General features: G+C 42.2%; 3 protein-coding genes across 18 annotated transcripts in view; 2 read left to right on the top strand and 1 right to left on the bottom strand.

Moving 5' to 3' along the window:
* rap1gapb (RAP1 GTPase activating protein b) overlaps nucleotides 1–2,811 on the top strand; it is an 88,811-nt gene extending 86,000 nt beyond the window's left edge. For all 13 annotated transcript variants that reach the window (XM_058055947.1, XM_058055946.1, XM_058055950.1 and 10 more), the window contains one exon: nucleotides 109–2,811. The gene's annotated coding sequence lies outside the window, so the exon portion shown is untranslated. The remainder of the gene's footprint in view (nucleotides 1–108) is intronic.
* padi2 (peptidyl arginine deiminase, type II) lies at nucleotides 60–12,360 on the bottom strand. 4 transcript variants are annotated; one of them, XM_058055958.1, is made up of 18 exons: nucleotides 10,799–10,946; nucleotides 10,151–10,264; nucleotides 9,177–9,348; nucleotides 8,969–9,038; nucleotides 8,786–8,847; nucleotides 8,111–8,228; nucleotides 7,755–7,904; nucleotides 7,512–7,687; nucleotides 6,413–6,516; nucleotides 6,175–6,286; nucleotides 5,954–6,061; nucleotides 5,520–5,671; nucleotides 4,945–5,092; nucleotides 3,720–3,813; nucleotides 3,570–3,649; nucleotides 3,269–3,409; nucleotides 2,845–3,093; nucleotides 62–2,729 (listed from the first exon to the last, which is right to left on the bottom strand). In XM_058055958.1, the coding sequence occupies exons 3-17, from the start codon at nucleotides 9,210–9,212 to the stop codon at nucleotides 2,860–2,862; spliced, it is 1,785 nt and encodes a 594-aa protein (XP_057911941.1). In that variant the 5' UTR covers nucleotides 9,213–9,348; nucleotides 10,151–10,264; nucleotides 10,799–10,946; the 3' UTR covers nucleotides 62–2,729; nucleotides 2,845–2,859. The 4 variants fall into 4 exon arrangements, with proteins under 4 accessions (XP_057911939.1, XP_057911938.1, XP_057911941.1 ...); XM_058055955.1 differs by lacking the exons at nucleotides 10,151–10,264; nucleotides 10,799–10,946 and adding an exon at nucleotides 12,195–12,359 and having other exon boundaries at nucleotides 61–2,729; XM_058055957.1 differs by lacking the exon at nucleotides 10,151–10,264 and having other exon boundaries at nucleotides 10,799–10,980.
* Nucleotides 12,361–13,308: 948 nt separating this feature from the next.
* Nucleotides 13,309–24,723, top strand: lrig2 (leucine-rich repeats and immunoglobulin-like domains 2). The gene is made up of 18 exons (XM_058055513.1): nucleotides 13,309–13,948; nucleotides 14,309–14,380; nucleotides 14,844–14,978; nucleotides 15,348–15,491; nucleotides 15,692–15,835; nucleotides 16,057–16,200; nucleotides 16,324–16,467; nucleotides 17,921–18,001; nucleotides 18,175–18,246; nucleotides 18,384–18,452; nucleotides 18,583–18,746; nucleotides 18,884–19,195; nucleotides 19,305–19,586; nucleotides 19,748–20,188; nucleotides 20,279–20,431; nucleotides 20,643–20,783; nucleotides 21,390–21,659; nucleotides 22,834–24,723. The coding sequence occupies exons 1-18, from the start codon at nucleotides 13,758–13,760 to the stop codon at nucleotides 22,998–23,000; spliced, it is 3,126 nt and encodes a 1,041-aa protein (XP_057911496.1). The 5' UTR covers nucleotides 13,309–13,757; the 3' UTR covers nucleotides 23,001–24,723.
* The last annotated feature ends 544 nt before the right edge of the window (nucleotides 24,724–25,267 follow it).

The raw sequence follows: 25,267 nt of genomic DNA on the forward strand, positions 1-25,267 counted from the left end.
GCCAAGTTGGCCTATTTGCTGAAGTAAAATGTACAACTCCCAAGTCCAGAGATGACTTTATTTTAAGATATGTTTCAATATTCCACTTCCTGTTTACCTCTGTCACAGCATTTCTTCGAGAGGCACCACATGTCAGAAACAAGCGACAGGTTGCGTCGCCTCTTCAACTGACAGAGGTCAACTCTGAAGCCAGATCCTCCAAACATTTGGCTCGGAATCCGCCGCCTGTCCTGACAGACGCCAGAAGAAACTCCGAGGACACATCCTGCCTTGAGTCCGGCTCTCAAAGTCCTTCTTTAAAGGTCACACAGCATCACTACTGTTTGTCGTCTGCTTCGACAGATTAAATCTGCTTGGCCTATCCCGACCAGTGAGCAACCACCCTAGTTAGATTTTTGGGGGGGATGGAAAAGAAGCGAGAGCAATGGAAGAAAAGTCAAGAGACGGGAGATCTCACATCTTATTGTCACGTGAGTTGGCCGTTGTGAGGGTTTTGAATCCCTGACTTATTTAACAAGCATTTTTTTTCAGCAACCAGCAGTATTTGTCATGCTTCATTTTAGATTGAGGCTATTTGTGTGGTGGTTGAATGACAGTCGAAGCATTTTTTAATCCCAATAATTCTATGAAAATACATCCAAATATGTCTACTGTGGTGCCTCAACCAGCAACAAGCATTTGAAATCACCAAATGTCACTCGGTTATTGTTTGTTTGTGTGAGTGTGTGTGTGTGTGTGTGCGTAGGCGCACGTGTGTGTGTGTACTGTACATGGTGTCAACCCGCTTGACAAAAACTAAACAAAACGTCCTCTGGTGCCATGTTGTACCTGTGCCTAATGTTTTATTGAAACCACATACAGTACAGTGTAGTTTTTTTTTTAAACTTCATGTGTAAAATGTTGGATATGTTTGCGACGTAAGACAAGCTAAGGTTGTTTGTCTATTTTTCAACGACACTGTGACTCATCTTGAAGTTGCCTTTACGATGATTGTGTCAGGTGAGAGCTTGTCTTTATCCCTGAATGTAACACACACATGGCACATCATGCTTCACTGTTTATTTGCAAATCGGGGTTTGATGCTTCAGCGATTCCCCTTCCCCTTATCTCGGTTTCTTTAAGGCTGCGTTCACACTTGTGGATTGGAAAATAAAAAAAAGACACTAAAAGTGTGCACTTTGGTGCAGTTTGCTTTGCGTTCATATTGTTATTTTTGTCATGGGACAGAAGACTGCACAGTAAAAACGGATGCAGGGGTTGTCCAAAGTGTGGCCCATTTGAGACTCGCAGCTGATTTTTTTTTTTTAATTGGCTCGTGGAATGATTTACATATAAATGAAACAACGGCTGCACGGCGGATGAGTGGTTAGCACGCAGACCTCACAGCAAGGAGACCCGAGTTCAATCCCACCCTGTGTGGAGTTTGCATGTTCTCTCTGTGCATGCGTGGGTTTTCTCCGGGTACTCCGGTTTCCTCCCACATTCCAAAAAAAACATGCTAGGTTAATTGGCGACTCCAAATTGTCCATAGGTATGAAGTGTGAGTGTGAATGGTTGTTTGTCTATATGTGCCCTGTGATTGGATGGCGACCAGTCCAGGGCGTACCTCGCCTCTCGCCCAAAGACAGCTGGGATAGGCTCCAGCACCCCCGCAACCCTTGTGAGGATAAGCGGTAGAAAATGAATGAATGAATGAATTAATAAAACAACCAACAGAGGAAGATTAGGGCCACACAGAAAATAAACAAACAAAAAAATAAACATTTTTTTGATGATTTTCTTGCTCGCCATAATTTTCTTCCTCGCCATAATGATGTGTATTGGATTTAGTGTCAATCAGACAACCTAGTGGATGGTGCAGATATTTTTTCACTTTCCAGTGGGGTCACTCCTGAATGGGTTTTGGACATTCATGCCCCAGAAATCTAAATAAAATAAGAAAAAATTTTGATAGGGGGATTTGTCACCTGTCTTTATTATTAATGACCAACTTTGTATATCTTGACCTACATTGAATTGGTGTGTTTAATCAATGTGAACAATATGAAAGTGCCCCCACATCCTTTCATTTAAAAAAAAGTCAGCTTTCCTGACCTATTAAGTGACGTAATTGAAATATTGCATATTTTTATATTGTGCTCCATTTACCAGTGTAGATTTCATGAAACCTCTAAACTCTATTTACAAATTGCCACACACCGAAAGCACACCAATGCATTTTCTTTTAACCTATTCGTCAATTCCGCATGCTTTTTGAAGCATTCACATTTGACCTCAAGTGAACCAAACCAAGCAACAGTTCACTTACAAGAGGACCAAAGCCCATCTCTCAATCGGGCGAGGCCGTGCTCAGAGGGTGGCGTTCACATTTGATCTAATGAACCATAACAACAGAAGAAAAGCACCAGAGTATGTTTTAGGTTTTAACTGAAGCAGACATGACAAGTGTGAACGCACCCTGAGTCAGTGATGAAATAAAGCAGGCACACATGATTGACAGTTGGGAAAAAAAAGGGATGTGCAGAAACACTGATAAATGATTCAGGTCAAACTCTTGAGACGAAAAGCATTGATTTCTTGCGCCCCCTAGTGGCTTGAATACAATAGCACCTCGATGTGTCTGGCCTAACTGTTCAAATCCAAGTAGACCAGTTTGGACTGGATTTTTTTCAGCGCTCTGTTTGTAAATGATTGTATTTCTCTTCTTGTCTGTTCAGTCAGCTGATGCCCTTGTTTAAAAAAAAAAAAAAAAAAAGAATTGGTTGTACATATTGCTTTAAATGCTTATTGTAAATAAAGATGTTTAACAAAGGCGACAATTACACAACCGGTGGTGGCTTATACCTCAAACACTTGAGTTCACATGTCCAGGTTCCACCATTTGAAGTCAAAGGGTTCTCTTCGCACGTTGGAGCCGCAGTGGACCTCTCCAAGAAGCCGGTGGTAGGAGGCGAAGTCATCAATGAAGGTGCAGCTGAGGCCCAGGTCTTCCATCAGAGAGCTCATCTCTTCCTCCAGGGCGCAGCGGCCGTTCACTTTTGGACCGAACGGCTTGGGAATGCCGAGGTTTTTGCCCAGGACGATCAAGTTCACCTGGAAATGTAAGTGATCAGTGTCTTGTCGACGTTAAAAACTGTCTTGTGTTGTTTGGCATTAAATTTAGTGTTTAGTCTTTGCTGCAGGGGGACATCGGAACCAATCAGTTAATCCATGTGATCAGTATCAGCCAATCTCAATCAGGTAAAACCCTCCAATAAACCCAACATACCATGTCAGGGTAGAATGCCACAGCTCTGTATTCATTATCTTCGTCCTGCTGTAGCTTAAAGAGGATGGGCAGGTCGATGATGTCGGAGTCATCGAGGCCCAGCTCTCGTTTCAGTACGTCTCGGTTCCAGTCGATGCAGCTCTGGAAGACACACAAATCATGTTGTTGCACATATGAAAGAGTACGGGTGTCATGAGGTTGTCGGTTCACATGGCGAGACGGTACACGAGATTTTAGAAATGTACATTGACAAAACACACTGAGTATAGTTCATATTTTTTGAGTATATAAGTGGACTCACCTGAACGTAGTTGTTCTCAGCTTGGAAGCCTGCATCTTCGAGTATGTCGTCCACTGTGATTGGCTCTTGGTCTCTGCGACCTTTGAGGAAGTATCCCTCAGATAAGTGTCTGGAAGTATATGATGATGAAATAATAAACTAAAGACCTACCCTCAAAGAGTCTGGCCTGGCCGTGACCGTTGTTCTTCAAGCCTCTGAAGAGCTTGTAGCCTGCATCTGGACTGGCCAGCAGCAGACGAAAGCCCTGCCAATGAGACAATGTCTTAATAAGATGCTCACTGAGAGTTTGAACCGTGGCATTGGTATTGTCAGAAACAGTTTCCTAAAGCCTAATAGAAAGACTATTATGACTAATATGGTTATATTATGGTCACCAAAGACTAATATGGTCATATTTCCTGGTTCTCGTCAGGACTCAAGTACCAACATTCTGAATGTACAGCCGCTGTCGTTTAGAGAGCCCGGTGAGAAGGCTGTTACTGTAGCCTGTAGTCTACAGTAACAGTGTAACAATGTATTTTGGGTGATAAAAGGCTGCTGGATGTGTTATTAAAGTTCAGATCTGAGACCCCTAGATTTCTCAAGGTCTCAAGTCTCAAAGTGACTGATAACATTTTGGGCTCTAATTTCATAGACTGTGCAGGCGCAGTGCATGGCCGTGCCAACGGGGTGTGGCCAGCGCACTTTGCAAATTTCAGTCTGGCGCAGCACTGCGCATCCACGCCTCCATGCCTCCCACCGCCGCGCATTGTGATGTACCTCTGATGTGTATTTAAAGGACATGAGAGGCGGTTCATTTGATTGGTTAAGATTACACTAGGCTGTGTTAAACCCTCTCACGCCTTCTATCCTCCCTCTTTGCCACTTGGAAGGTATGCTGCGCCTGCGCCTGGTCTACAAAATTCAGCCCCTGATGTTAAAATGAATTACCGTATTTTCTGGAGTATAAGTCGCACAAGGCCAAAAATGCATAATTAGGTAGAAAAAAACATACATAAGTCGCACTGGAGTATAAGTCACATTTTTTGCAGGAAATTTATTTTACAAACTACTTAACCAAAACAGACATTACGTCCTCTTGGAAGGCAAGTTCTAACAATAAAAGAATAGAGAACAGGCTGAATAGGTGTAAGATATGCTAACACAATGGTTATTCAGCTACACAAAAAATAAACATGAACAGAAAAGGTGTCCAGTGTTTATGTAACATTTATAAGTCGCTCTGGAGTACAAGTCGCAGGAACAGCCAACCTATGAAAAAAAGTGCGACTTATAGTCCGGAAAATATGGTAAGTACATTTGTTAATTAAGCTCTGCATGGGAGTGTAGTTGAGGACATGAAAGCATCCTTTGGTTTAACGGTGCTAATGTTTACCTTCCTGTCAGGCGCAGGAACAAAAGTCATGAATTCATCCACATGGCCGACAAGCAACCAGTCTGAAAACAAAGCAATGGGCTGCTGAACCTTCTGTGCCCAAAGGAAGTCCTGGACCACTTGGGTCATGTTCCGCCCTTTGGTCGTCCTTAAACAAACACAAATACTTCATCATTTTTCTTTTGCCATGTCTAATATTTAAAGGTCCACTTTTATGCAAATGTGACATTTTTTATGATGTACACGGTAATATGTGCCTCGAGAGCGTGTTTATGAACACCAAATGTGACAAAGAGGATTTTTGCACTCAAGCGCTCGCTTTTGATGTTGTGACTTTTCATGACATAACGACCCTCGTGAGGAAAAGCGGTAGAAAATGAATGCATGAATGAATGAATGAATGAAGGGAAAATGGCCTTCCTCATGGATGTGATCCCACCTCTGACCCACCCCTAGCTAGATGAGCCTGCACCGTGCATACACCCACCCCTCCATGGAGAATAGCGCTGTAAAAAAGCAGGCTTTGCTACACATTTTAACATGCAGTCCGGAGCTCTGGAGAGATCCCGACTTACGTAGGGAAGGCCACTCCAATGATGATTCTTCCCAGTGGGTACTTTTTCCCATTCACAGTCACAGGAGGACTGACTTCCAGGTTGCCGAATGAGTCCAGACTGCTGACATCTTTTCTAAGCGCCACTCTCGTCACGTAGCCAAAGTCAGGACCCTGAAGACATCGATAGCATACGGAAGATTTCATGTCAGTGTGGACACTAAAGCTGAATCCCTTAGCACTTACCCTTAGGTTTTTCACATCAACGGGAATCGAGTGGTGTCCCAATTGTCCTAAAATGAAGAGTTTAGGGGTAAGTGTACGCCCCTTAGCACTTACCATTCCCGTTGATTTAAGGAGAATTGGGACACCACTTGATTCTTGTGGACTGTGTGTAAGGGGGGGATTTGGAATTCAGCCTAATAGACTATGAAAATAACGTTTAGAGCTGCTCACCAGTAGTTCTTTGTACGGAAAGTCCAAAAGTTTTCCATCTCGAGGCGAATCCAGGACAACGGGAAAGCGGTGATGCGGAGCGTCAATGTAGCCAAACTCCAACTCATCCTAGTGAAAAATATGTAGTTCTTACTGTACGTTTTGGAGTGACAGGAGAGCATTTTTATGACTCTGGAAACATTTTTCAACCGACACAAAGTTAGCATTAGTTTGACACTTACTTGCATCCAGCGATCTCCTCTGTTCATGTACTCATGACAGATGTTTAGTTTGTATCCGCTGTTGGCAACGAGACTCCTCATTCCTTTCAGGAAGGAGTAGTTATCTGAGGTACTGAAGAAGATAGTATTCATGAAACATTTTTTGCAGTTAAAAGACCTTCAGGATAAAGTTAGTTTCTAAAACCATAAAGACAAATAGGGTTGCTGAATGTTAACGTATGGTCAGTACACTTTGTACCTGCAGACGAACACCTCGACAGGCCTTAAGGTGTTAGGAGTCATGATCCAAGGTGCCACTCGGAACATGACGGTGTCTGTGAAAATGGGAGTCTCGGGGAGACCCTGTCAACAGATAGATACTTTGCTATAATAACTATAACAATGTCATATCAGCAGTGTTGGGCATGTTACTTTAAAAAAGTAAGTTACTAGCTACTTCTCAAAAAAGTAACTGAGTTACTAACTGAGTTACTCCACTACAAAAGTAACCAGTTACCAGTAAAAGTAACTATTGTCCACCCTCCCCCACAACAAAGACGGGTACCATTACAGAGGTTTGCATTTATTGCAGTCGACGGGTGTTTCTGTGGGTTTGAGTTGCTCACACAAGACGTGGACAAAGTTTTTTTTCGGGGACATAATGTATATTTTACCTTTGACATCAACGAGGTTCAAGTAGTGGCTGTACTTCAATTTAGCAAACGCTGTTTGGACGTGCTCTAAACACCCGCCCATCCAAGTTCTCTGATTGGCTGAAAACGCAATCTTACTAAACCTTAGCCAATCCCCGTTGCTCATGTGCTCTAAACACCCGCCCACTTAAGTTCTCTGATTGGCCAAATACGCAATTTTACTAAACCTTAGCCAATCCTCATTGATTATGTGCTCTAAGCACCCGCCCACTTAAGTCCTCTGATTGGCCAAATACGTAATTTTACAAAAATCTGAGCCAATCCTCATTGCTTATATGGTTATCACATTCTCACTGCGCTGCAGATTAGTTATGAAGTCGGTGATGTATTTTAAGGCGACTTCAGTAACGGTGTGTCGAAAATGGTAACGGCGTTATGCTGACAGTAAAAGTAATTAGTTAGAGTACCCGTTACTGAAAAAAGTAACGGCGTTAGTAACGTTATTTTAAACGCTGTTATCCCCATCACGAGCATACCCCATTAGCAAAATGCCATTAGTATACCAGTAATGCTAATGATGGACATAATTATCAGTCCTCCTCTGGGAAACTCCCATATGGAGCCCTGCATTTACATCCATCTTAAATAGTTTTCTGTCAATTCTGGTCCACCAGTACAGCTGCTACACACAGAGGACCGTCTTACTGTGCATATGGGCTCCAGGAGGCTGAGGCTGATGCTGATGAGCCCGTCAAAGTCTTTGTCAGGAAACTTCAGACCCTCCACATAAAAGTTCATCTCGGCTGCACCCCCCAGGTAAGGCACCTCCCTGGACAAGACGTTGCTGCACAGCACTTGGGCGAATTCATTTGCCACACCAGCTACATAAGGAAGAAGAACATAGATGTTTGTTTTCAGGTGTTGTCACATGACTCCAGGTTTACTCACATATGGAGTTGCTAGTATAACGAGGCTTGGGCCTGTAAACTCTGACACCGTCTGCGTGGCCTTGACAAATGTGCATGGTGAGCTTGTAGCCATCTGGAAGCCTGGCTGGGCCGCGCGTCCGAAGCACCATCACGGACATGTCCTTCAGGTCTACAAGCATGTAAGGACAGCCACAACATTAGGTATCTTTTTGTGGAGCTTTGGATAAAAGTTCACATTTAGGTATTTGGAGCAGTGATGACCTAAAAAAACCTACGGAATATGTGGAAGTTTACTGCCAAATATGAATTTGAATGTCATGTTGAAGGTCGTTTGGCCTCGGTGGAGGTCTGCACTCTGCGCTGGTTCTTCTATACCTGACAACTTGGAGATGTAGTCCACTTCATTGTCTGGTTTCTGGAAGTAGCTCCGCTCCGAATCACAGTTCACCAATAGGATGGCTCCGTGCCCATCAGGCCCCCACTTCCAAGATCCCTAAGACATTTTGAACAAAAAAACAAACCTATTAATGTATCAAGATGAGTGCTTTCTTAACTCACGTTGCTATCATGGTTCCTAGTATGAATCCATATTCATGCATTCATTCATTTTGTACCGCTTATCCTCACGAGGGCCGCGACATGCTGGAGCCTATCCCAGCTGTCGCTTCGGGCAAGAGGCGGGGTACACCCTGGACTGGTGGCCAGCCAATCACAGGGCACATATAGACAAACAACCATTCACACTCACATTCATACCTATGGACAATTTGGAGTCACCAATTAACCTAGCATGTTTTTGGAATGTGGGAGGAAACCAGAGTACTCGGAAAAAACCCACGCATGCACGGGGAGAACATGCAAACTCCACACCGAGATGGCCGAGGGTGGGATTGAACTCCTAGCTGTGAGGTCTGCACGCTAACCACTCAACCGCTGTGCAGCCCCGAATCCATATTATATAGAATAATAATGATTGCATATTTATATAATGTGTAAATTATACCAATACATATTTTGATGTAAATATAAAAAATGGAAATTTAATCTCACCTTATTGGGATTGTTTTTCTCCACAACTCCATCTCGGTCTGCGTCCACATCGAGAGAGATTTCTATGTGCATGAGAGAGAGGTTTTATTTGTTTGAGATTGTTAACATGTGTAAACAAATACCCTTTTCTTAAATATTTGTTTAGTTTTTTTTTGTTTTTAGTTTTCTTGTAGTTTAACTTACCAAGCGCTGTCAGGTGCAGGATTGCGTTCCCCAAAATGTCTTTATCCTGGCTGTAGTATCTGACAGATAGCTTGCAAAATAATGAAACTGATGTTAATATGCCCTCAGGTAATTAACTATTCATTAAAATAATATCGGCACGTCTTGCAAATGTTTACTCCTGCTTAAAAAGCTGTCATGAATGAACTTGACTTATGTCCTCTTTTACCTTGCTGTCATTTTCATACTGGCTGGCACCGCTCATGGAGATGAGCAGCACTGACTTTTCATTTAGGGTGATGGGGGAGAGATGAGAGGACTCCTTGGGAGGCGGGATGATGTCGTACTTGACGCTGGGAGTGCATTTCACGGAGAAGAACGTGGAGTTGGGAGGCGCACACCTGCAGTATGAGGCCAGATTAGACCAAAGGCTGATGTTTACATGAAGCATTTGGAAAAGTTCACGTCTAGGTGAGAGGACGACGTTAAGCTTTTTATGTAAAATATGGTAATGGTAATGGTTTAATTTCATTTGAACATGCATCAGATTACAATTGAATGCATCACATAATCAGTTCACAGTTCCACATGTCCAAAAGGAGTAGGAAGAAGCAAAGCTTATTAAATCCTACCCCTTTTGGAATGTGGGAGGAAATGTGCAAACTCCACACAGAGATGGTCGAGGGTGGAATTGAACTCGGGTCTCCTAGCTGTGCTCGGGTCTGCGCGCTAACCACTCAACCGCCGTGCAGCCCTTGATAGAAACATGTCTTATCATAATAGCTCTGATTGGCTACTCCCAAATTGTCCATAGGTATGAATGTGAGTGTGAATGGTTGTTTGTCTATATGTGCCCTGTGATTGGCTGGCGGCCAGTCCAGGGTGTACCCCGCCTCTCACGCGAAGACAGCTGGGATAGGCTCCAGCATGCCCGCGACCCTCGTGAGGATAAGCAGCATCAAAAATAAATGAAAACAGCATTTTTGATACAGGTGTGCTATTGGTGCAGGTGTTGAGATGCAGGTAAGCTATGATTACATGTTCAATGTACAGCGATAATAACACAGTAAAGAATTAACAAGACTGTTTATCCAGAGTCACAGTTGCAGAACCTGATGTGACTTGCTGCGGTGCCTTCAAGCCCTCAACATCCCTTTATTTGTTCAACAATTCCACATTTTCCAACACTGTTTCTCCACTCACTTTTTTCTGAAGCAGCAATTGTATGGTGGGAAGTACCCCCACGCTTGCAACTAGACGTGCCCTGACTTGCTGGTAACATCCTTGCAATGCATGATTGACCGTAGACACGCAGGCCTGGTGGGCAGACATGGGAATGCGATATCACTGGGAATGCCATCGGAGTAGGTGCACATGAGTGGACCCGTACGAGTGATTCCATTTTGTGCCTGCTCAGTAATCCAGTCTCACTCAGATGTGCTGTGTTGGCTGACATTTGGAACAACACATGCAATTCTATGGAACAACAAAGTGTCTGGTGTTTGCACAGCGACAAAAGATGGCTTGTTGACTCTCTCTCTCCCCTTTTAGTGATAAAATGTATTTAAAAAGACAACTGCCAGCTCATCTGCAGTACATACATAATATTGACTTTGTGTAACTGTTAGGAGGAGCTAATTCAAAAGCTAGCATTAAGTCTATAAAGTAGTAGGAACAGTTCCAGGCATAGTATGATGTACAAAGTGCAGTTATACAACACTATATCAACATATACAGTATTTTAGTTCAATGAATACCTCTTTCATTGAAGACATCTGCAGTACTTAAAAAGCAGTACATGAGTAAGTGTACATACAATATAAATTACTCATTGCAGCAACATAAACCTACCTGTTCAGCGCCACGTGAAGTGAGGAACCCACCACACATACAATATTTGCAGTTTTATCATAATCGACTCTGAGAGTCCGGGGGTGAATCATGATGGCTGCCGCTATAGTGTTACAGTGTCTCCTCTGCAGGTCCTGACCTAAACTGGACCAGCGGCACAGAGCTGAACAAGTGACAAATGGAGGCTACTAGTGTAAGACTTAAGCCCTGTTGTCTGATTGGTCAGTTTAGTGGACACAACACCGTGTCATGTGACAGCCCTCCCTCTCTTTGTCTCTGACCGATCATCTTCCAGTGGCTGTAGCTGCATGGACTTTCAAAAGTTGGTTGCGTGACTCAGATGTTGGTGTTTATGATTATTAATCATCCTTTGGACTCCCTAATTAACCTAATATGCATGTTTTTGGAATGTGGGAGGAAAGCGTACCTGGAGTACCTGGAGAAAACCCACACACAGGAAGATCTGCAAGCTTAAATATATCTTGTGGCATACCCCAGGGGTCACTGCTGGGACCAAAACTGTTCAACCTATGTATAAATGACATCTGTAAAGTCGCCCAAGATCTAAAGTTAGTATTATTTTTCCAAGTGGTTAGCACGCAGGCCTCACAGCTATGAGACCCGAGTTCAATTCCACCCTCGGCCATCTCTGTGTGGAGTTTGCATGTTCTCCCCGTGCATGCGTGGGTTTTCTCCGGGTACTCCGGTTTCCTCCCACATTCCAAAAACATGCTAGGTTAATTGGCGACTCCAAAGTGTCCATAGGTATGCATGTGAGTGTGAATGGTTGTTTGTCTATATGTGCCCTGTGATTGTCTGGCGGCCAGTCCCTGCTTCTCGCCTCCGGCAAGCGGTAGAAAATTAATGCATTTTGTTCTCGAGAAAAAAAAAAACAACAAACGACAAATATACAGTTCTATCACTAACCGTATTACAAAAAATGTCAATATGCATAATTGAGAATGCCTTTGTTTGTAAAATGACAATTATTAACTGATTAATTGATCTGTAAACGTTAAATTACTACCAAATAATGTAATAAAAATAGGGAGAAATATTGTATGACCTGAAAAAAAAATAGGAGGATTAGGGGCGTTAGGATTAAAATAAGTTTGCCTCTTCCAACTGCTTTTTGGACATAGAATTATGAACTGTAATATGTGATGTATCCCAATGAAAACTGAATGCATGTTTAAAATACTAAATTACACCATAAAGCAAAGTTACAATTAAGTGAGTAAGAATGAACAGCCTCTCTCCAATTTCAAGTAATAAACACCACAGTTTGTCATTGTGAATAGTTCATCAAGACCATCAAAAACAGCTTTAAAAACATGCAGCTTTCATTGTCTTTAGAAGTGTGTCGGTCGTCTAGTAAGTGATGTAAACAGCATACCTGCCCAGGTTTGTCTTCAAGGTGGTCCCGACCACATACAGGACTTTCTGAGCGATACATGTGTCCAGGCGGATTGTGCGTTGATATTCATTTTTCTTCATGGGAAAAGCATTGGCAGAAGAGGTTTGTTGCAACATGGCTGCAGCTACTAGTGGTGGTCGTGGTGTTGGCTGGTTTTGTTACGAGCTTGTTGTTCCCAGGTAGTATTTCCAGATTGTAATTTGAGTGTATAGGTGGAGCAGAGACGCCAGAATGGCCTGAAGGCACACAGCTTAGTTGAACATTTTGGCAGGGGAATACATATGTTCTGTTGAATATTATTTTAATCATGCAGGTGCGGTCAAGTGTTTGACAGATGATTACATTACAGATGATAAATTGTTTTTAAATAACCATTTACACTCCGGGCTGTCTATGAGCATGTTTTCTTTGTTACTTCCGAGCTTACACAACTGGGAAGCAGTATAGTTAACTACAAGGACTACGGAACTGGAGGCGAATATGAGAAGAAAAGCAAGGTCACATAGTTTATTGTGACACATTTTGGTTCACTTGGAGTTCACCTGATACGGACCAGAGGCAGCGAACAAAAAGCATGACAGCGTCTCACAGTGGTTGAAGATGTAATTGATGACAGAAAATAGAAAAATAAATTGATCAACATTTTGTTGTGTTACTGTTAATATTGTTATATTAAGCTACTGTTAATATTGTTATATTTACAGTAGATATCATTTACAAACTCAGTGAATGACATTTGACAAGGGATGGCTTTGGAAGCAAAAAGCAGATGATTTAAATGAGAGACAATAGTAGTTTATGCACATTTGACTTTATTTTGCTGAAACAATTGTATGTTATTCACTGAAATGATGTCTTTAATACCCACCATTTGTTTTATTTGATAATATCATCAACAAAATCAAAAAATTTCAATGATCTTGAAAAATTTTACCGAAAAAATATCGGTATCAGTAATTTTGACACTGTGCAAGGTATCGGACCGATACCAAAATTTTAAACTTGGTATTCCAATGTGTTGAACTATTTTTATTATGGGAGCCAACCATATTTAGGGAATCGGTTGACAAACGTCCATGTGAGCCAATAGAATTGCTTCATATTTGCCCAAAAGAGGCGGGAGCCAGCGTCTCCAATGTCATTAAGTAAAACCGCTTTTGTTGTTCCATCAAGACAGCACAGATGGAGAATATATTAAGTATTTTTAAATAACCTGGATGTATAGCTCTTAACTTTATAATAAGTTATTTCTGGCTGGGTGGATCTCATCGTGACGGTGGAGAAAGTGTGGTATGTCAGTCGGGTGTCCCGGTTGGAGCGAAAGGAATTCCAAGCACGGTGAAGAAGAAAGGATGTCCTGCTCAAAGTGTGAGATAACTTTGCTTAACGTCTCCAATGGGGGGCTGGATCCTGTTTCCCTGACTTATGTCTCCGTGTGACCGAGCTCAAGTTGCGGGAATAGCGCTCGGCGGCGAATATCCAAACAGCGAAGTGAGTTAGCCACGTAGCTACGTAGCCTCCTGCGGGAAGAAGACATTTAAAATGGCGGAAGACTGGCCCCTTCCCTCGGCCTTCGTCTTCTTCCTTCTTCTGAGTGTGAATGCGTGGGTCACCCACTCGTGTCCGTCTCCTTGCTCTTGCTACAAGAGCCCAGACGAGCTCCAAGTCCTTGACTGCAACAAGAAGAGGTTGTCGGCGGCTCCCTTGGATCTTCCAGAGGGCATCAGCCAAGTGTAAGTTGTTAGCCAAGTTAGCAAGGAGATGCTAACCAGGATACCATCACAACACTGACACTACCTTCGTAAACACCCACATTCTGACATAGTATCTCGTTATGATTATTACCGTCAAGTTGGGTGTTTTTTTTTTCTTTCTAATCAAGACAGGAAGAAGGTCAAAGACTTTGCTCTTAATTAACTTGAAATTGTGTACGTGAGCACTCACTGGCCACAACATTAGGTACACTTCCTCCAGCTAGTAAGATCAAGAGCTATACTGTATTTTTACTGTAGCTACTTTTTCACAAATAGACTATTCTTATTGCAATTGAAATTCCAGGACAAATCAACATGCTGTTATGTTTCATATTTCAGTACAATGAACCACAACGACCTGACTGCTCTTCCCTTCCTTGGGGACTCCTACAACATCACATCACTGTCACTGTAAGTATTACATCACCTGTACTGTTCCCTTTATATGTTATTATTTCAGTAAAATGGTAAACAGTACAGCATTGTCAAACAACCTTAAGGGCTTTTTAATTAGTGGGGCGGCACCCCCTGGAGGGGAGGTTGGATGGTTTGTCAAGGGGTAAACTTAACTTGGCAATGAAGTTGTTGCAGATGTTCTCTTAGCTCATTTTATTAATCTGTTTTCTTAAACAGTTCAGATAAAGGTTCACAAAAAAGTTCTCAGTCGTGTTTCAGTTCAGAAGGAGCATGATATTAAAAAAAAAAAAAAAAGAGAACCACTGCCTTAAGGACTTTATGCGGATACACAGTAACATCGCTTATTTGAGCAATTGCTTCTCTTACTAATGTGGTTTAGGTGAATCATAAACACGGCTTGCATGAACTAATGTTCAGTCAATTTGACTCATACATTTTTGCATCTTATGTGATTCAGAGTACACAATCGGATCTCTGAGCTTTCCGTGAGTCAGCTGCAGCCGTACGAGTCCCTGGAGATGCTGGACCTGACGTCAAACTCCCTTTCAGAGCTCCGAGTTGGATCCTTCCCCTCCATGCAGCTGAAATATCTGTGAGTTCATACACCAAACAGGGTTGTCAATATTTGTCTGAAGAAACAAGTTAGTAAAGAGTTGCAGAATAAATTTAATACAGGGTTTCCCCGAGAATTTCTTGAGGCTGTGGAGATGGGATGTATTACTTAACATTGTTTGCATGTAAACAAATAATTTCCAAGGAGTGGTGTCTTTTACTGAGCCGTTGCGCCCCGCCACCATCTATTACATGTAGCCAAAACCCTGCAATTTTGCATGTCAAAATAAGGGTGATCATTCTGTGTAATGGAGTCATGTGTAATTATGTAAAGGCGGGTATTCTCCACATGCTGTTTTATATTTATCTTGCCGGTGTAAATCTCTTTATCACACAATGTGTTTTACAGGAATTTGAGTAATAACAAGATCAGCGTCCTGGAGCCCGGCTGCTTCGACAACATCTCCACCACTCTGCTAGTGTTGAAGCTGAACAGGAACAGACTGACTGCGCTGTCATCCAAAGTCTTCAGACTGCCAAGTCTTCAGTTTCTGTAAGTATTGCTCTATTTGTATTGGAATGAAAGCGTAAAAAGCCTGTGTGCTAAACTGCATTGTTATTAGGCGTAATTATACATGAAATAGAATATTAAAACAAAATAAAAGGATTGACACTGACTGAAACTAATCCACATTTTGAGGCAATACTGTTTTTTCTACTCTTTTGAATTAATTCTATATTACTTCCTCCCAGTGAAATGAAGCGTAACAAGATCAAGATCGTGGACAGCCTGACTTTTAAAGGGATGGACTCGCTGAGATCGCTGAAGTTGCAAAGAAATGGCATCACCAAGCTCATGGATGGAGCCTTTTTTGGACTAATCAGCATGGAAGAACTGTGAGTTTGTTTGACGATTCTTGTTTCTTACTTGAAGGGTAAGCATATTATTTCCCAGTCTACAAAAGATAACAGAATTATCTCACCATCTGGGTTGTAAACAAATTTGTATTTAAAGCATAGTTTATCGTTATTTGCCTTACAAAGTGTATAAAAAATGTCAAATCTCTAGGAACCCTGATAATGGAAGGATTCTTAACTAACACCATCTTTGTTTTCAGAGAGCTGGAACACAACAACCTTACTGAGGTGAACAAAGGTTGGCTGTATGGTTTGCGCATGCTGCGTATCCTGCGGGTCAGCCAGAATGCCATAAGCGTCATTCGAGCAGACGCTTGGGAGTTTTGCCAAAAGTTGGAGGAGCTGTGAGTGTTTTTTTTTTTTTTAATCTGGAATAACAATGTATCTTCTTCCTTGGGACTATTCTGTAGTCTTTCTGTAGTCCTCCATCCTATCCTGAACATTGCACATTGTGTGGTTTCATGCAGGGACCTGTCCTTCAATCATCTGACCAGGCTGGAAGAGACGGCTTTTGTAAGATTAGGTCTCTTGGAGAGCCTGAACCTTGGCGAGAACTCGATCAGCCACCTGGGAGAACGAGTGTTCAGCAGTCTGAGCAATCTGCGCACGCTGTAAGTTCATCTCTGTAGGAGGAATGACAAGTTGTCAGGGATATACTAGCACAGGATTTTCAACAGCTGTTCATCAAACTCATAACTGTGTAACTTGGTTAAAAGTCAAACCAGTCTTCATTCCTTGCCACAAATATAGTATTGGTTGTAAACTGCATGTACATTTTTGTATTGCCCCATCGGTCAGACTGTCCCGTTCACGGAAATTGCAAAGTGCGCTGGCCACACCCCGTTGGCGCGGCGTACCTGCCCTGCGCCACACCCACGCCTGAGCCTGGTCTACGAAAATACAGCCCTTAGTGTTACCTTCTTTTATTCTTTCTCTTCTCAGTCATGACCTTGTGAAGGTGACACTTGTGACACTCACATGTACTTTTGTGTTCTTAATCAAATTGTCATTTTCAATATATCATGACTTTGATTTCTGTGCATTCTGAAAGAACACAACAGGTTTGTTTGCCTTGCTCTTAAATTCCTGTAGATCAGGGGTGTCCAAACTTTTTCCACTAAGGGCATCATACAGAAAAAATTGGAATTGGCATGGTGGGCATTAAAGATACTAAAACCAATCAAATTTAGGTCATTTACAAAATACTAAATTCGTTTTATTTTTTAATTATGCCCAGACCTGGGCCTCACTTTGGACACCCCTGCTGTAGATAGTCTGTAGTCAAGAGAAATAACAGTAGAAATGTTCACTATTTTATCCACTAATATAGACTGTGTTGCTTTCAAATCCCCCATCACCTGTTTAGTTCCAAAGCACCCAAAGTGTCATATAGAATTGTCTTGCCTTAGGCCCGTTATGGTCACCTGCACTTCCCCCTCTCCTCCACCTTATAGTTGGGCATAGAGATGTCACGATAATATCAGGATATTATAATATCCTTATAATGGCTGGACAATTTTCAAGCCGGAGCTCTGCCATTGAAAGCATTATGTATACAAATAATTTTACATATTCTTCACCGTACATGCATCTGCTAGACAAAGAGAGGATGTCGTGAACTTATTATTTGCGGCTGGAGTTGGATGAGGAGGAGGTCAGCTGCTAGAGCTTGACACACCAGCGTGGGTGCTTTCATGTGAGAGGGGAATCGGAGAGTGCAAGAGTTCTTTCAGAGGTGGTCAAGCGTGATGCAGAAGGAACAAAAGGGCCCTCCTGCAAACAGACGGCATACAGCATGCCTGTAGGCCCATGGATTCATCACTCATTCATCCCTCATCCGAACAGTGGCCCACTGTGGAAGTGTGGCCTCTGTGAATGTGGGATTCATTTTGCATTTGTTCTGATGGACAGTAGAGCAAGTGAATGTTAATATACTCTCCTGGTATGGAACCTTCTTAATGTAACAGACTGACCACATAAGGTCTGAGACAATCCAGGCTATGTCATGTCATGATAGCTTATGTTGTGTTTCTTTAATTGAATATGAGCCTCTTTGTTTTGCAGAGACATCCACAATAATGTCATTTCCTGGGCCATTGAAGACTCCATCAGTGTTTTTGATGGAATGAAAAAGCTGAACACACTGTGAGGACTTTTAATATATTCAATACTAACTTTGGTCAAGTTCTATTAAACATTTGTTTTGTGAACTCTCAGCTACCTGATATGCTTGTGCAATTCCAGAGATGTCTTTGTTGACATTTGCTTAGCAAGACAAAAGCAATAGAAACTTAAATCGGAAAATATTTGTTTTCCAGAATCTTACAGCAGAACAAAATCAAGTCAATCACCAAGAATGCCTTTGAGGGTTTGGATGAGTTGGAGCATCTGTGAGTGAAGTCTTTGAACAGCTACTTCTTGCTTGTCATCTCAAAATGCTCTGTTGTTTTTCTCACCAAATGCTTTTCTTTTGAAAGTAGTGGCCATATTTTTGCAATTACTTTACTTCTTTTTTTGTTTTGTTTAGGGACCTCAGTAGAAATGACATCATGTCGATACACCCTGAGGCACTACTGCATTTAAAGCTCAAAGTCTTGTAAGTAATAAAAACATTTACAATGGTTTTACCTCACTTATGTCAATCTCAGGGGCATTGGGTCAATTTTTAGAATTTTAATGACTTCAGTTTTCGAGCCTCTCACGCATCCATCCTCTTGACCTCTTAGCATCCTGAACACAAGCAGCCTCCTGTGCGACTGCCACATGCAGTGGCTTGGACCGTGGCTCAGCAACAGCCATTTCCAGCTGCCTGTGTCTGCCATCTGTGCCCATCCTGCCAACCTGCTTGGACGCAGTGTTCTTTCTATCAGCCCGGTTGACTTTGTGTGTGGTCAGTGTTCTCACCCTTTTCATTCTATTACTATTATTTTTCTGCTAGCGTTAGCTGACTCTATAATAGACTAGTTCTGCTTTTAAATCTTCCATGTAGAACATCAAACAAATAATCAGATTTTTGATCTTTGACAGACGACTTTCCCAAGCCCTGGATCGTCACTCATCCTGAGACGTCAGTGGTGCTGCGGGGCTACAACATAACTTTGACGTGCGTGGCATCCAGCAGCAGCGACTCACCAATGAGCCCGGCATGGCGGAAAGATGGAGAGGTGCTTTACGATGCCGAGGTGCAAAATTACGCCCGGTACCAGGAAGGCGAGCTGATCTACACGACGGTGCTCCACCTCCTCAATGTCAACTTCACCGACGAGGGACGCTACCAGTGCGTGGTGTCCAACCACTTTGGCGCCAACTACTCCAACAGGGCCAAGATTACTGTCAATGGTGAGGAGGTTTTGCAAATAAATCACCTACTGGTTTATTTAGATTTGGCAGACGGGAGAGCTGTTGTAGTTCACAACTGAATTTTAATGTTTCTCTCTTCTCTCCCCAGAGCTGCCATCCTTCCTTAAGACTCCCATGGATCTGACTATCAGGACCGGGACCATGGCCAGGCTTGAGTGTGCTGCAGAAGGACACCCCTCGCCGCAGATTGCCTGGCAGAAGGACGGCGGCACCGACTTTCCTGCCGCCCGGGAGCGCAGGATGCATGTGATGCCGGACGATGACATCTTCTTCATTGCTAACGTGAAGACAGAAGACATGGGGGTGTACAGCTGCACAGCGCAGAATGCAGCGGGCAGCTTGTCAGCCAATGCCACACTTACCGTCCTGGGTAAGTCCACCACTTTTGGTAGCAGAGTGTGTTGGTGTATGTGTTGATGTTTGTAACCAAAAACAAGCAAATCACATCAATTCAAACATTTCGCAGACTTTGCAGACTCTTTTGCAGACTTTTTTCGGTTTATCAGGCAATGGCATCTTCCTCTCTTGCAGAAACGCCTTCATTTATGCGGCCCCTGGAAGACAGAACAGTGGCCAGAGGTGAAACTGCTGTGCTTCAGTGCATCGCCGGAGGCAGCCCTGCACCACGCCTTAACTGGACCAAAGACGACGGTCCTCTGGTGCTCACAGAGCGCCACTTCTTTGCTGCAGCCAACCAACTTCTAATAATCGTCGACGCCGGCCCCACAGATGCTGGGAAGTACACTTGCATCATGTCCAACACGCTTGGAACGGAGCGCGGTCACATCTACCTGAGTGTCACACCGTCACCCAACTGCGATTCTGGCGCGGTGTATGACCAGGACGGCTGGACCACTGTGGGCGTTGTTGTTATTGTGGTGGTGTGCTGTGTGGTTGGGACCTCGCTGGTGTGGGTCATCGTCATTTATCATATGCGCAGGAAGAGCGAAGACTACAGCATCACCAACACAGGTTAAATTAAAATTAAATGTCGCCCCATAATGTTGCTACTGACACCTTGCGGATCATTTTCCATTAAAATATTTTGTTTTTTTCCTCCAGATGAGATGAATTTACCAGCTGACATCCCCAGTTATCTCTCCTCTCAGGGGACTTTGTCAGAACCTCCAGAAGGCTACAGTAGCTCGGAGGCAGGCAGCCACCAGCAGCTCATGCCTCCTCTCTCCAATGGATATGTGCACAAGGGCACTGATGGTGAGCTATAGCTGTGTATGTGTTTTTGTAAGTACGTTGGATTCCCATGCAGCAAGAAACACACATCAAAGATAGTGAAATGTGGATTAATAACCCCATTTAGATGCATAATGTCATTGTGAAAGCTAAACAATCAGTATATGACACTATGTCTACATCACAGTGCTGATGTTTTGAGTGACTCTAAGACTCACTGTCCATATATGAACAGGTGTGTGCTATGGCGACACAGGCAGCGAGGTGGAAACAGAAGGTAACGGACGGCTACACTACCGGGTGGGATCTCTGTTCACTGGCCATAGCAGCTTCCACCCCTCAGAGGCTCGTGATGGACCAGCTGCAGCCGCCTCAGGTTTGTTTGGAAGAAGCCAAAAATGTACCACATGTTCACAGAGTGACAACTTTTCACTGTCATGTTGGACATGCAATGGCTGACTACATGCAGTGTTAAGGTAGTGTCTCATCAATCCGTACTATGTATGACTTATCTTGCAGTATTTTTTGAATAATAATGGGCCATAGTCGACCACAAAACGGCAGTCCTTTGTTATTATTATTATTTTTTTAATTCCTGATAGATTGAGGGGGAGATGTTTGAACCACGTTGTAATGACGGACAACTGTAGCAGACATTTTTCAACCAAACTTATCACATATGTTATATTTAAAGGGTCTGTTTGCAACACAGCGTGGGCTGCAGCAATGAGACACTGTTTATCTCTTTATGGTGTACTCTTCTCCAGGAGATATCCAGCTCTTTGTCAGAAAGAGAAGTGGTCCTTCCACTCCCGCTCAAGAAAAACAATAAACATGACACGAATGCGAGATGCTTTCACATTTCGCAGACCCACTGAAAAAACTGGTCTGCGACCGGCTTTTGGGTCACAACCCACTAGTTGAGAATCACTGCATTTGACAATACTTCTGTACTCTAAAAAAACATATCTTGCATCAACAGGTGCCGCCAGTTCGTTGGTCATCTGCTCCGACTGCTACGACAACGCCAACATCTATTCTCGCACGCGGGAGTACTGCCCCTACTCCTACATGGGCGAGGACGACCCACTGGACAGAGACCTGCCGAGTCTGAAGGAGAGCTACGGTGAGCACACTCGGCAAGAGGATGCTGCTCTGGAGAGCCTCATCAACAAACGGGAGTCCTCCAACTTCCTCACGTCACATGACATGAGGCCGAGAAGCCACGTTTCAATGGAAGACTGTGCTACCGGTAAGTCTTGAACACTGCGCTAACATTGTAGACGCTTTTTCTGGTTTTGTCTTAACCTCTAAAATGTAGCTAATTGTGTATATAAACTTAAAACAAGAGTTTTGTGGGACCGTTTCAAGTGTATTTTATCAAAATGGTAACCGATGACACATCTTTATAAGTCATACAAACATAATAATGGCATGGCGAAATTAGTACATGATTCTATGCACCATATGTCACTCTATCCCCACATGTTGATTATCACTTTAAAGCTGAGAAGTTCATCTTTCTATACATGGTCAGTCGTGTTACGTCGCCTCATCAGGCAGCCCAGCCTCCCATTTCACAAGTACCCTATCAAATCCTGTGCCCATGTCCAAATATTACATCAAAGCCCAAGGCCTGTCTTGTCGAGCGGAACAAATATCCTTTCCTTATGTCGGATTGAGGACACACTTTTCCCCCAAAAGAAGAGCAAATGATTATGATTACAATTTTTATTTAAAAAGAAACAGCCACAACATTACTGACAATGGAAGTATATTCTTTGAGATTTTATTGTAGTTATGTGACTCTGGCAAACTAGCTTCCTGTCTGTTTGGAGGCGGGAAAACTACACATGCACATGACAATGTACTGAGGCCGGCAAAAGTATCCACTTTATTTCCATTTATTGTGCAATAAATTCATTTGATTTTTTTTATTGTCCCAGGCCTGGTGCCCACGAGAAATCCTGTCACTTTTTAAAGTCATGAGATCTTGTGGTATTAAAAATAAACTTAAATTTGATAATTAACAAAGCGATATTATATATATAATAGGCCTTTAGATCAAAATAAGTGGACCTTTCTTCAGGAAGCCTTTCTGAAGTATAAAATTGTAAACAATGATAACATTCAAGTGCTATTTCAATCCAACAGACTCACTGCCGCCAATGCAGTATTTGAACTCTTAAAAATCGAAGTAAATTGTAAACATTTTACAGGTAGGAAATAAAAACAAAAGGCTGTCCAACTATCCACGGTTAATGTAACTCTTTGGGGGAACTTATACTTCGGGTATTTCTTTGTCCACAAATAACTTTGTACAGAGGCACCAACACATGAAGCACGTAGTGCTCAAGGCAGAAAAAAAAGGAGGTCCTCAAATTATTTTAATTTTAAATTTTTACTGCCTCGCTTTCTCTGTGTAGGCTTTCTCAGCAGTTCTCAACACTGGGCAGAACGGTACAACTCCAAACCCCAACAAGGCACCACCACTCATAGGACACTTCCTCCAGCTGAGGAGGAGGAGGACACACACAACTACAGATTAGCCTCCAAAAGGACTAACCCTCAGGACTATCCAGCACCCACATAGGTCACTGGTCTGGGACCCAATACCCCCCTTTCTTGCATCCACTACCTCCTTAACACTCTGCCAAAGATGCTCTATGGAGTGTTTACATTCCTCTTCCTCACAGCCATTCAAAGTGACCTCTTCAGAACGTCATGAATGTATGCTTAAACGGAGCCGTGCCTAATCGCTCCTGCTACTACATTTGGGAGATGACCAACCACTCTTTTCAAGTCGGTAACGATATTTAATTGCGGGAAGACGACTCCCCCAAAAAGCAGCAAGAGGACACACCCCCCTCCTGCAGACTTTGCAAAGACACTGACACCACAATGTGGTGTATATTATGAGTACATATGAAATATATCCTTGACATTCTTTATGGCCTTACGCAATCATCAAGCCTTCCTTTTCAAGCAGTTTTGGAAGCAAGGGGGGATATTTTGTATTTTAATTTGCACATGTGACAATCATGTTTTATGCACTGATCTGTTTTTCCGTCACAGCTTTCAGGCACTTAATATAACATTCAAGTCATCATCCTTCTTGCTGATGTTGAGAAAGATTCAGGACTGTGAAAAATGTAGAATGTATTGTTTTTTTTTATTCGTTTATGCAAGTCAGATGTCCAAAGTTTAGCCTGCAGCTCACATTTTATTGACATATTCTGAAAATGAAATAAATTCATTGAAAAGATAATATTATTAGGTATGACACTAATAACTAGTGGATTTGTCACCTATGACACAAATGCTAATGTTATTTTCAAGTACCATATATTGACCTACATTGGATCGGTTGTAGCATCTTTTAGTTTAAAACCTATATTGTATAAAAGTGGCCTCTGTATTCTTCAATTTTCATGTATGCAACCTTAAATAAATAATAATAATAATAATAATTGGACACCCCTGATGTAAGTGTACAGGCTACTAGTGTATTACCATTGTGTCATACATCTGCAGAGCTAATCATACATCTAAAGAGCTAATTTTGAGTTAAGTAACTTGTGAGTAGTACAGTGAAACCTCCAAAGTTGAACTTCCTGTTTGTTTCCCATATGGAAGTTGAAATAAGCCAGATTAAGGCCCCTTCTTGGACTCTCTATTTGACCTTTGACTGTCATACAAGTGTAAAAATAAGTTCGCCTTTGTATATTTGTATAATAACACTTTTGGCGCATATTTCCCTCTGAATTCCATATTATACAACCTGGGAGGTTTCACTGTTCACTCGTCATTGTTGCGTTATTTAATGCAACATCTCCTAAATATTAGAAATGCACCTCTTACCATGAATTTCCAAGCATCCTTTGGAAATGCAAAATTGCTCTTTCATGCTGTGCCGGAGCTGCAAGCAAAATGATGTCATGCTTTTGCTTCCAATCGCTTTAGAACATATTTTTGATTGGTGCACTTCCATTTTAGTTTGTCTCATTCCAACATCTCATGCATTCCTCGCTACGTATTTTGTGACATTGCATTGTGGGAGTGATAATCATATAGGTACTGACCACTGCTGTCGGCTTCAATGGGGACTGCTGTGGTCCCTCTGTAAGGTACCATTTATGAACGACATATCCACTTACTGACATTTTTCTTGTAGATTGTGTCGATTTTGTTATTCTTCTCCTCATTGTTTTTTTTCTTGGCTAAAATCATGCAGTTTCAGTAGGAAATGTTCCACACTAACAGGCGCTAAATGTCGTCTCTTATTGACACTTTGTTTCCTTCAATACCAAAGTTTACCAACACGGTAAATGCTCATTGCTGCTTTTTTTTTTTTTGCATTTGTATTTTTTTATTTGTATTTTTTTTATTTTTGAACCTTGTACATTTGTGTGAAGCATGTCATTTTTTTTAACGTAGCTATTATTCAATCAAATATTAAACATGAATTGTGTTTAACTTACTTTGAAAGCACTCTGCTGTTTTTAGATTCTTGTACATTTTGAATCCTCTTTACCTTTTTTTTTTAGTGGTTATCTAAGGTATTGTGGTTGTGTTCGGATCCGGACTATTTTCCAATTTCTTAAGGAGTACATTGGATGTTTGCATATTTGCAGCTTTTGTGAAAAAAAACACCCATTTTTGTTTTTTATTCTGAAAATAGGTTTGTTGCAGAAAACCCCATTGGTTTACCCCATCGATAACCATTTATAAAAATGTTGTAACTTGCAGAAAGGTTTGGAGGGGAAGGCGAGAGCCTGTGTAGCGTATGGGGGGCACCTAGCTGCAGCAGCTACAAGCCAAATCAAAAATAGACATTTTATGGATGTCTAAATTGTTTTG

Source organism: Doryrhamphus excisus, chromosome 18 (genome assembly GCF_030265055.1).
Source record: "Doryrhamphus excisus isolate RoL2022-K1 chromosome 18, RoL_Dexc_1.0, whole genome shotgun sequence".
NCBI lineage: Eukaryota > Metazoa > Chordata > Actinopteri > Syngnathiformes > Syngnathidae > Doryrhamphus > Doryrhamphus excisus.